The 12,809-nt window shown below is 42.2% G+C and overlaps 1 protein-coding gene across 4 annotated transcripts in view; it reads right to left on the bottom strand.

Moving 5' to 3' along the window:
- The window catches only part of LOC122542881 (metastasis-associated protein MTA1-like), a 118,509-nt gene that overhangs the window by 22,663 nt on the left and 83,037 nt on the right, over positions 1-12,809 (bottom strand). For all 4 annotated transcript variants that reach the window (XM_087984041.1, XM_087984043.1, XM_087984040.1 and 1 more), the window contains exons 10-15: positions 12,119-12,307; positions 11,121-11,195; positions 8,076-8,134; positions 7,191-7,312; positions 2,608-2,759; positions 765-951 (exon numbers count right to left, since the gene is read on the bottom strand). In XM_087984041.1, the coding sequence (XP_087840167.1) occupies positions 765-951; positions 2,608-2,759; positions 7,191-7,312; positions 8,076-8,134; positions 11,121-11,195; positions 12,119-12,307 (784 nt within the window). The remainder of the gene's footprint in view (positions 1-764; positions 952-2,607; positions 2,760-7,190; positions 7,313-8,075; positions 8,135-11,120; positions 11,196-12,118; positions 12,308-12,809) is intronic.

The following is a 12,809-nucleotide window of genomic DNA, read 5'->3' on the forward strand; positions in this document are numbered from 1 at the left end:
ACGTTTCGGGCATGAGCCCTTCTTCAGGAAGAAGGGCTCATGCCCGAAACGTCGATTCTCCTGCTCCTTGGATGCTGCCTAACCTGCTGCACTTTTCCAGCAACACATTTTCAGCTCTGATCTCCAGCATCTGCAGTCCTCACTTTCTTCTATATAATTGCAGCAAGATACCCTGGACTCCCAAACTCAAGCCCTCTTATAATAAAGGCAAACATATCATTTGCATTCGTAAGTGGCTGCTGAATCAGAATGTTAACTCTCAATGATTTATGAAAAGAGCATCCAAGTATTTTTGAAGCTCACTATTTTCCAACTCCTCTCTATTTAAGAAATACTCTATTTTTGTTTTTCCTATCAAAGTGGATAAACTCACTTTTCTCCATTTCTGCCAAATTTTTGTCCACTCACTTTAGCTTCCTCAAAAAGCAAACAAAATCAGAACATACAGTATCTCAAGCTTGTTCTGCCATTCAATAAGAATAGGGCTGATCTGACCTCACCCCAACTTCAAGCATGTATCGGTTTCAACCTTCCATATGTTGAGCGAGGCCTTGGAAGGATTTGAACATGTCAGAGAATTTTAAAACTGTGCCAGACATAAACAAGTGTCTCAGTGTAAACGGGGGATGGAGAAAGAGTCACATGCAAGTAAGGATACGGGCAGCGAAGTTTGGATAGGCTGCAGTTTGGAAGAGTTCAGTTACAGTATTCAGCTAGTGGCCAGTTATAGAGAAGAAACCCATTACATTTCTGGAGGGACTCACATTCTGCTTTGATAGCCGCACTGTTGATTGGTATGAAGGGTCGCCGTGCTGCCTGCCGTGGGCGAAACAGGTTCTGACAGAAATACCGTGCAATTTTAGTGAGTCTCGTTGTCTGAAGACAGAATGCCTGCCGTGTCTTCAGTGTAAACTTGGGGTTGGCATTTTTCACCCAATACCCATGGGGATTCTATAAGATAAGAACAGTCACACAGTTAGGAAACACATTCATCACTGCACACAATACAGTTTATTTATAGTTTCAACTCTGCAGTTCGCATTAGAAGTTTAAAACGTGGAACAAAATAAAAGCATTTCAGCCTCTCCCTCTGTAGTTCACATCGAATCCAAGGATAAGGTTAATGCTGCAGAAGCTTCATTTTTAAATCTATCCATAAGAGAAACTATCAAGACTTCAATGACATCGTACATTCAGAAAACAGTGACACAGCCAGAACAATAAAAAAGTATAGTAAAGCAGTTGAATAGAGGAAACCTAAGCTTTCAAATTAGGCAGGCAGGCAGGATGAACAAATCTATGGGAATGGCCATAAGAACAGTAGGTAAATTGTCCCTCAGTAGTACAGAACTTGAGTAATGCTGAAAAATGCTGTTGAAACCTTTAATTGGGCACTAATCAGGGCAAATGCAAGGAGGTCAAATTTCAGAGATAGCAACAATTTATACTCATGAGGAAAGCTAATTGGTTAAGTCATTGCCATGGAGGCTTTCATTTTCCATGCTTTAAAAGGTCTGATGCCAGGAGATTGTTTATTTTACTGCAGAGGCCCCCGTGTAGGAGTACATAGAGCTACTATGAGTGAGCCATAATGAGTTCAAATGATAAACTTAAATTGGTTGTTCATGAGTCAGGACTTTTCAGCAAGTGCTGCCCAAACACAAAATCACATTGAAAGTCACACATCATGTTCTGAACTTGGAAAGCACAGGCTGGAATATGGACAGCCCTCAGTCTATTGCAAACAGTCCAAGGGCATGCTGCTTGATATCACTGGTTAGTCATGGTCACACGTGGCCTAACAAGATTATTATTTCAAACATTCCCTTGGGCTATTTGTAACAGGCTGAGAATTGTTCATACACAACTTGCCAGTGCTTTCAAAATTAAAAGCACTTCTACAGACCCTGCAAATACTATCTTCTGTGCGGAGATCTTCCAGGGATCTCACCAATTGCCTGCTTCAAGATGTAATGCCCCACTCCTGGCCAAGGTCAACTTGAAAAGCAGGTTTAAACCTGAAGTTTCAAGTGCAAAAGAATTAACAATAGGAAAAAATGGGCCAAATAGCAATACAATTCAGTTCCATCATAAATTAACCAAACTTCCAATCTCACTCTCCCAAAGTCTCTTACCCGGGTCTGTACTGGCTGATGTATGGCAGTGCCTAATAACATTTTACAAGTGTTGGGCAGAAACATCTTTCCAATATTCTCACCTTTACCTTCCCTGATTTGCAAACATGAAACTGTTTTTTTCCCCCAACTACTGTACACTCCTGAGTCACAGTTACTTCAGTTTTCTAGGAAGAGAATGTCACTTCACTGAAGTCAAACAAAACCCCTCATTACAATCTCAATATTGCCCCTAAAATTTCCTTCCGTCAGGAACACAAGAACAAGAGGAAACCATTCAGCCCATTGATCCTGCCCCACATCTGCGCGCACACACACACACACAATACCCCTTGTGCCATTAATCAATTACGACCTTGAATCCGCTCAACCAATGGAATTTCCCACCCCAGGGCACTGTGGAAGCTCAAAGATTTACTGACGTGAAGAAATTCCTTCACTAATGGCTTCCCTGGAAATTGTAACATCTTACCGAGCTGTTACGGTTAGGTCCAGGTCTCTCACCCTCCAGCCTCGTTGGCATCTTCAGGCCACCATATTTCTTCCAGTAATTCCAGCAAGCTGCGCACAGTCTGCACTGCATATTTGGAGGGCCCCATGAATACCACTGGTATGACTGGGTTGCTAGGGTGTTAGGGGAAGAGGAAAAACAAAAAAAAAAGCATCAACCTGTCTTGAGTGGTAACACATCACTGACTCTGGGCACTTACACTGATGTTTAAATACAACTCAGCAAGTGCTAGCAATTGCCATTACACGTGCCCAAAGTGACTGGTTTAGAAGGCCAGAGTTCCACTTTAGGAGGGGAGTCAGTGTAGTTTTGGAATGGTTGCCTGATAAACAGAAATGAAAAACTTGAACTTTCAAAGTTTGCATCGTCAAAATGCTCTGGTCGCATACAAGAATCGTTTAAGGCAAGCCATCAATATGTGAATGATACAAATACTGGCAAGCATGCATTAAGGGCAAGATAGCAATAACATCCCCCTAGAAATATCTTGAATATTAGTTGGATTAAACACAGTCATTTGGTAGTACAGCACCAGAATGGAGTTGAAAAGAGAAACAAGTTGCTGAGGACTTCTTTCTTGCTCACTTCAGTACAAATGCAAGAATGCCAAATTTCAAACAAACAATCTCAACAATTTATACCAAGAGGGAGTGAGTGCTGAATGACTGATTGAGCAATATTTGCTGTCCAGTTGCAGAATCGCAATTGTTATGGACCAGACCAGATCCCCTCAAAACATTTCAAGGAGGTAGCCCAGACCCTAACTTTGCTCGTTGTTTCAAGCAGATGTAAAATGGATATTCCATAGAACAGAATAGAATCCCTTCAGTGTGAACACAGACCCTTCAGCCAACAAGTACACACTGACCTTCCCAAGAGTAACCCATTGAGACCCACTCCCATCCTATATTTACCCCTAACTAATGCACATCATTCATATATCCCTGAACACTATGGGCAATTTAACATGGTCAATACACCTAAACAGCACACCTTTGGATTGTGGGAGGAAACTGGAACACCCAGAGAAAACCCACACAGACACAGGGAGAATGTGCAAAGTCCACACACAGTCACCCAAGACTGGAATCGAACCCAGGTCCCTGGCGCTGTGAGGCAGCAGCGTTAACTACTAAGCTACCATGCTGCCAAGAGAGGTTGGAGAGAATAGGCTGGTCAAACCACTTAGTTTTAAACAAAACAGAATTTATTTACAAGAATACTACATGAAACATAAACAACAGAAAACAGAATACCGAATAACTCATCCTATCCGAAAATCCAACAGATCATCCCACCTTAATGATGCTGTTCCAAATACTTGCCATAATCCCCATGAACACCCCTTGCGATAAAATGTAAAATAAAACACAAGTTCTTACAGGTCAGAAGTCAAAGAAAGAGTACCAGCCTGGACCTACTCCTGTGGGTCCAGCAGTCATTGTTACACACAAATGCTGAAAATAAACCAGAGAGAAGCTGAACTGGGAGAACTGGCCACACCTCTTTCACAGTACAAGTCTTTTTTAAAGAAAAACTTGAAAGCCTTATGCCTGAGGCAGTCTCTGTTAGCTATTATCAACTTGGTGCTAAAACCCTTCAAACCTCCAGACTTTTCAGAGTCTGTGTCATTTATGACCTCTGGGGAAAAAACAACCAAGGACTTCATAACCTTGTTAAAGGAGCAGCTTCAGCGTACAATTAACAGATGTTTTATTTTGGGTTTAACAAGCATGGGTTGTCAGAGTATGGTCTGCACTCTGCCTAATCCTTATACTAACATACACAAACAACCAATTTAAGATAACTAATTGAGCTTGTAACCTTTCTCATTCACACTTACTAGAAGTGACATGCATTAATAAACTGGAATCTGCTATCTGCAAACAAAAGGAATACGTTCTAGTGTCTTGTATCATTGAAAATACTTGGGGGGGGTACATACTTCCCTACTGCTTTCTCCATGGCAACACTTCAGCCAATCAGAGTCAACTTGCCAAGCAATCAGTCCCTTTTCTGCTGTGCTATAAACTGTCTGATGGTTTGCAATTTGGTATTCTTGCATTTATCCGAGTGCAGGTCAAAAAGTGCCAGAAACAGGTCTCTCACTTCAGCATTATTTGCATCTGTGGTCATCTTATTAAGAAAGTCTTGATATTGAGTCCTGGTGGTTGCAGGGTTCCTAAGTGGAAAATGCAGTGATGTTCTTCCAGCTTAGTTGAGCCTCACTGGAGCAAGGTGCGGGAGCAAGGGGCACAGATAAAGTAATTGCTCAGGATGCTAGATAAGGCTGCAGCAGAACCTAAAAGATACCAGAGGCAGATGGATGGACCACTTACCACTTCAGGCAACAAGGTTGAGTAAAGTACAGGTAAAACTCTCTCTGGGCAGGTACAGCATGGGTTGGCCACAGAAAATGTTTCTCTCTGCTGGCTCATTTAACAATCCCACAGAAACTACAATGAGGGTTGAGTATGAAGTAAAGCACTTCAAGACTGCTGTAGAAACTCGTTCCATTCAGCCTCAACCAAGAATCCCCCATGAAATGAATGCTCCAGCCCCAATCAGGCAGTATGTTGCCTCCATGTTTGTTGGTAGCAACTTTAGCCTATAACCACTCAGAAGTAGTCTAAGTAGCAACCAAACATAGCATCCCTTACAATCAGAAGACAGAGGAGGCATTTAGTCACAATGTGGTCTCCTCCACATAGGGAGATGCAATCAGAACAGGCAACCATTTTGCAGAACACTTATGTTCTGTCTGGAAAAATGATCCTCAGCTTCCAGGTGCTTGACACTTCAACACACCACCATGCATCCTGGCTAGCAATTCCATTCTCAGGCCTGCTGCAATGCTCCACTGAGGCTCAGCTAAGCTGGAAGAACACCACTGCATTTTCCACTTGGGGACCCTGCAGCCACCAGGACTCAATATCAAGTTTAATCATTTTAGATAAAACAATGGACTACAGATGCTGGAGGTCTGAAACAAATACAGATGCCGCCAGACATGTTAAATTCTCCAGAAATTTCAGCTTCTGTTTCAGTAATTTTACAATCTGAACATCTTTTATGTCCCTTTACCCTCCCACCACATAAGAGGCCTTATCATTACATGGGCTGCTTTCAGCATATCCAATCCATGTTTACCCATATCTCCTCCCCATTATCACCTTTTCTTTCTCCTTAGCATAATATCATTCATCTCTTGGTCTCCTTAACTGTTGTTCTCCCTCTGAGCTCTATCTCTGCCTGGTACCTTTTAGCCAGCTCACCCTGTCTTCAGCATATTGCACCGCCTTTGCCTAGGTATATCAATAGGAAGGGTTTAACAGGGATATGGGCCAAATTCTGGAAAATGGGACTAGATTAATTTAGGATATCTGGTCATCATAGACACATTAGACCAAAAGGTCTGTTTCCATACTGTACATCTCTATGACTCTCAGTGCTGAAGGTGGGTCACTGGACTTGAAATGCTAAAACAGCTTTCTCTCCACAGATTTTGATTTGATTTATTATTGTCACATGTACTGAGATACAGTGAAAAGTGTTATTTTGCATGCTGTACGGGCAGATTGTACTTTACAAAATGCATCAAGTAGCAGAACAGAGTGTAGAATAGTGTTACAGCTACAGAGAAGGTGCAGAGAAAGAGATCAACATAACATTTGAGAGTTCTATTCAAAAGTCTGATAGGAGGAAGCTGTTCTTGAATCTGTTCATATGTGTACTTAAACTTTTATACCTTTTGTCCGACAGAAGAGAATGGGAGAGATCTTTGATTATGTTGGTCGTTTTACAAGGCAACAGAAAGTATAGATGGGGTCAGTGGATGGAAGGTTGGTTTGCATGATCGACTGGGTTGTGTTCACGACTCTCCAGTTTATTACAGTCTTGGCAAGAGCAGTTGCCATTTCAAGCTGTGATGCATCTGGATAGGATGCTTTCAAGAGTGATCTATAAAAACTGCAAAGTGTCTTTGTGGACATGCTGAAATTTCCTTAGTCACCTGAAAATGCTGTCAGACCTACTGAGTTTCTCCAGCAATTTCTGTTTTTGTTTGAGGCATTCTGAGTTCAATTGAAAATCAATGCATCAGAGGTGAGAGGTCTCTTCCTGATTCACTACACTAAATTGAAAAGAACTCCCAGCCCCAAGGGGTTCCTGTAACTTGCATTAGCATGCTGGTACCCCAAATCTTCATAGCAAGGGAAATACTACACAAAAAATCAGTGGCAGGAGGTTAGAAGAAGTGCCCAGAAGTGCAATTAGCAATGTCTGAGTTCAATCAGGTGTCAACTAGCTATTCTACCAGGAACTGGTACCTGATGTCTTGCCGAAAATAATCCTGCACTGTCTGTTAATAGCTTGGATGTGGGATTGAACCAGACAGTTTACCAGAGCCCAAGGGCCTCCAATCCTGTTCACTGGCCAAGCAAATTCCTAAATGCGTGTGCATTTTCTGCTCTTAGACACATTACAAAATGGCATTTATACCATCAGCAACGAGCACATAGGGAACAGCAGTATGGTCTACTTACTGTAGCAGCTCTCACAAGCCCTGCCAGCTCCTCCATTCTGTCCTGGGAACCCAGCTCCATTCACCATCCCTGGTTTGCTGACTGCGTTATTCACATTGATCTGGTTAGGGTTTGGTTTGTTGCTAAAGAAAATAAAAGTGACGAAAATTGAAAGCTACAGACAGGGTGATGGCGTCTGATTAGCATGACACCACATCTTGCACAAAATAAATCTCACTGCTGCAAACTGGTGATGTGGATCTTACTTTCAGTCTCTACAGTTGCAAACAGAAAAACAATGCTCTTAACGGCTGAGCTGCCAAAAATCACAAATATACTGATCAAAAAAATACCAGTCCCGAAAGAACGGGTACGAGATGGAGAGCAGACAAAACAACTGGTTCAAACAGGCTCCCCACAACAAACCACCCTTCTGACAATCATTACTGTTCACACATATAGAAAGATTACATGGCTAAGGAACCCATGAAACTGTATTCCAAGATGCAAGATTCAGAAGAAACAAAGAAAGAAAATTTAGAGTCAGTAGAAAGATTTTGCAGGTAAGCATCTACTCGCATTACAACATGCAATAATATTTAAAATGGATCAGTGTCTCAAAAACACTATGGACTCCAACTCAACTGTTGAGAAAGCAAGGATGTCACCAGCAAGTAAAAACTGGACCATAGGTTATTTGACACGCCCTCCACTTAGAGAACTTGCAAAATGTTATTAAATAACTTGTGTTAAACCGAACATAGAATTATCTGTCTCGTGGGTGTGAGTGAATTTTTAAGGATTTCAGACTAGGATTAGTGGCAACTGTTACATTTCATTACAGCTCTTGACAATGACACCTCATTCTTTTTCCACTAAGATGACAAAATATGTGGGAGTACTTACTAGTTGGGGATGTAGACCTGTTTTAGTCGACTCTCTGCTTCAGCTGCTTTCAAACGTTTCTGTGAAAACAGAATGGTATTGGTTAGCCAGCACACTCTACTATCCCTTCCTTACTGATACTTTATTTCCTTTCTCCTTTTGAGAGATATGGGCATAGCTGACAAATCAGTATCTGGTTCTCTTCTCTCATTGCCTTGAGCAGAGTGTCCATTTCAGAGGCAGTTAAGAGTCACAACACAGGTCAAGTCAGGTACTGATGGCAGATTTCCTTCCAGAAAGGACACGGGTGACCCAGTTGGGTGGATTGTTACAACAATGGGCAATGGTTAAGTGGCCATCATGAGAAGAGCTTTTAATTCCAGATTTCATTGGATTCAAATTTCACCATCTGCCATGGTGGGGATGTGAACCCATGACTCCAAACTGTTAATCTGGGATTCTGATTTTTTGTCCAGTGACATTACCACGACATCATGACCTCCCCATGCATTAAAAACTCAGATACATTTGGAGGGCAGATTATTCTTCAAAATGCCGCTGCTCACAGCCTTGGACAATAGCGCTTGGGATCCATGAAGATTTAAATCGCTGGATTCTATATCCACAGGACATCTGTACCAAAGCACCACCACATACATATATATTGCTGCAACCCCTGCTGAGCTTCACCTTGATAGGTACCTGAGAAGGATATGAGGTACCTGACAGAGTCAAAACGACTTGCACAGGTAGAGTTGGGACAGCTGTTTTCTCTTTGGTCTGCATACTATGCTGCTGCGGTGCAGATTTTTAATTATGAAAGCAGTAGTAAGTCTCTCCTGTAGTAATTCACTCACCATCACAGAACAGCAGCTTAGACTGCCTCTGCATCCCTATGAGGAGGAACAGAGGGAAGCAAAAAAAAAAGCTTCCTGTGAAGGTAGGAACAACCAAAAAGTGGGACCAGAAGTGGGACGGGGGGATCTTGGGGCTGCCCAATGCAGAAGAAGTAGAAAAATCTGACTATCCTTGCATTGCGATCTTTTTCCCATATCTTGTTTGACACACAGGAATATTCAACGATCAGACTGAGCCCAAAGTCCATTCCCAATCCCTCTTGAATCCCAAAACCCACAGCCTAATACCTCCTGAGCTCCAAAGACCCACTCCCTACTCCACCTGAGCAAAGATACACACCCTGAACCTCAAAACCTTCTTCGCCATTTCTAAACTCAAAACCCCCTCCCTGATATACAGTCCCATATCACAGGTTGTGACGAATGACTTAAGATGTTCATTTGGGGCAACAGCAATGACAATGGTTTTGCTCACAGGTGAGTACAGTTGGGAAGTAACAGTAAATCACAAAGTACACAGCATGAAGTGCCAACACCACCACACCAACCTAAAAGGAACAGCAGTCCCATCACTAGCACAGCATTGCTTGAAAATGGTGATAGTACAATTCCAGCTGCAGAAAGCCGTCAAACCTTTGTAAGCGGACGATGGTGTTACACAGGTCAGTACTAGTTTTAACAATACTGGTTGATGAAATAATATCGAGACCTCCAAGAAACTGGAATTGCTCCCATTGCAGATATATGAATGGAAATGCTCAAAATGGCAATAGAGGAGATGAGGGTCAGTGACCAAAAGAGACAGATTTATGAAAACTGGCAAAATAACCAGGAGGAACTTCTTTATCCAGATAATGACCTGCAAGGAGCTGCTTGAAGAGGTGTTAGATACAGATTAAATGGCGACTTTCAAAAGGAGACTTTGATAAATATTCGAAAGGGAACAAATCTACAGGCCTATAAGGCTAATGGGATCTAATGAGTAGGAGTTATCCAAAGATTATAAGAAATTGGAGTCAGCCATTCAGAGACTGTCGAGCGTGCTCTGTTGTTCAATAAAAGACCCGATTGCGGCCTTACTGCCACTTTCCTGCCTGCGCTCCCATTAACGCCTAACTCCCAAGTTGATCAAAAGTCTGTCTTACTCAGGCATGAGTATATTTGGTGACCCAGTCTCCACTGCTTTCAAAAAGGAACAGAATTCCACACACCCTGGAGTTTAGACTCAGCCTGCCCAGCCTTACCTTTAATACACCCACTCTCTCAACTGCTCCTGACAGATAACCTTCAAACAAAGAGGATATGCAAAATAATATGCAATTTCTTGGGTGTTGTTTCACAAATACAGAAACGTAGAAGATAGGAGCAGGAGGCGGCCATCAGGCCCTTTGAGTCTGCTCTGCCGTTCATCATGATCATGGCTGATCATCCAACTCAATAGCCTATTCCTGCTTTCACCACAGAACCTTTGGTCCCATTCGCCCCAAGGTGTTTTAATTAGCTGTCCCTTGAATACATTCAATGTTTTGGTATCATCTACTTCCTGTGGTAATGAATTCCACAGGCTCACAACTCTTTGGGTGAAGAAATGTCTCATTTCCTTTCTAAATGGTCCACTCCAAATCCTCAGACTGTGATCCCTGGTTCTGGATGCACACACGAACAGGAATATCCTCCCTGCATCTACTCTGTCTGGTCCTGTTAGAATTTGGTAAGTCTCTAGGAGTTCCCCCTCACTTGTCTGAACTCCAGCAAAAACAATCCTAACCTAGTCAATCTCTCCATAAATGTCAGTCCCACCAGCCTGGTAAATATCCTAGACACAACTAAGCCAGATTTCCCTACTTAGATCATCCACCTCCTGGTACAAAAGAACATCCCACTCACAATCCTAATGATTTCATGTATTTACACACTGTCTTTTTGTGATTCACATACAAGGACACCCTGATTCCTCTGTACCTCAACGCTATGCAGTCCCTTATCTAAGTACATTACCTGTTCATTCTTCTCCATTACATCATATTAGGAAGACCAATGCATCAGAATCACATCATACAACATTATGGCTTGAGGGTGGGATTTGGTAACAATGAGCCAAATAAGCCGTGACAACAACGAAGAAGCCAGTCAACTGGATCACGCCAGGCAGTGAAGATAGCTGCTTTATAGACAATGTTCAGTACCATAAAGGCACAGAATCATTTACCTGCTGTACATATCTGTCAGTTGTTTTCCACATGTAATAGTATTCAATTATACTGGTTAATGATTTCCACGGAAGCTGCAACAAAGAAAAAGCATTTCTGAATCTTGAATAACAATAAAATTCAATGTTTCCAACATTATTCACTCACTAGACAGATCACCAAAATCCCTGCCATGTTTATATATACCTGAACTGGAAGAGGAGGTCTTGACTTCATTCAAATGGTGGTGTCTCTGATATTACAGTCATAGATTATGCCACAGGTACTGAAGTACCATTTGAACGATAACTTCTGATTACCATAGCCCCAAAGTCCACAGTTAGTGTGGAAATGAGAATACCAACGAAGCTGTGTTGGCTGGAAAGGTTTTCCTGATTAAGCAACCTCACATTATGCATGTTAGTGATGCTCTGTCTCTACAGGACATCAACGTGCACTTTAGTCACACCAAATTGGGGCATAGTGTGGAGCTGCAAGAATTCAACTTCATATTATATCTATAATGGTGAAGGGTGCAGAACAGAAATATAAATTCCAAAATGGTGCTTTGGACCATATGCAAAACTTTGTTTGCCCCCCATATCCAATTTTACTATACAGCATTTAGCCCCAGCACACTACACTATTCGCATCTCGTTTTCCTTTCAGAATTTACATGTCTCCCTCAGTGTACCTACACTTCTCCATCAGCTTTAAGGGCTCTTGGTTAGATAGAATATGGTTTATTTGACGCTGTACCCACAAACAGTGCCACACACTGGTAAAATAAAGACTTGCCCAATATTTTCCAACGGAAGTGCAAAGTCAGTGGTTAAACCAGCTCCGTGCATCACCCAGGAATTCAGAGCCGACATATCAACACTTAAAGCAAGAGATGTCTCATTCAAAATAGATTTAAGGATTTAGTTAACCTCAAGCAATAAGATAGTTACAGAACTCAGACTTAAAAGGTCTTCTCCTTGGATATTCATTGTTAATAATTTCAGGCTATACTCACAAAGTCTTGTCGAATGTCACTAAAGTCCTTGCCATATTTTTCTAGGGCCTCCTCAAACAGATTGGCTTCAGAGGCCGACCATTCCTCCATCTCATCCCGACAGAGTACGGGCCCTCCCTGCGGCACCAACGCTGAGATTGCCTTCGACACATCGTAGTTGTTTTTATGTAATGTGTCCATTGAGTGAAACTGCAAGCAGACAGAATGAGAGTCAATACTTCCATCCACACAAGACAACAAATGTGCACCTACTCAGTTACAATATCCCCTCAGCAGGACAAGCAGCACAAAAAGTTACAATGACCCCCTGAGCACAGCAAGCAACATGCAGTCAGTCTGCAAAGCTCAGAATATAAAGTGTTCTGCTACCATGCCAGTTGTGGACAGAGTAAATATATAAGTTGGTGCTGGCCAAATGGGTTGCTTGTTCTGGTCGAGTTCATGGAGTGTTAAGAGTCATGTGTTGGACTTGCACTCATCCAGGCTAGTGGGAAGTATTCCATCACACCATGACCTGTGCCTTGTTGGAGGAGGACTTGCTCTGGGGTGTCACGAGGTGTCTTACTTGGTGCAGGATTCCTAGTCTCTGACCTGCTCTCATACTTATATGACTAGTCCAGTTTAATTTCTGGTCAATGGTAACTTCCAGGACTCTGATGGGGATTCAGCAACAGTGATACCTTCGAATGTC

This window comes from Chiloscyllium plagiosum, unplaced genomic scaffold (assembly GCF_037043375.1).
Source record: "Chiloscyllium plagiosum isolate Xiang-an unplaced genomic scaffold, Cpla_swu_hap1 HiC_scaffold_47, whole genome shotgun sequence".
Lineage (NCBI taxonomy): Eukaryota > Metazoa > Chordata > Chondrichthyes > Orectolobiformes > Hemiscylliidae > Chiloscyllium > Chiloscyllium plagiosum.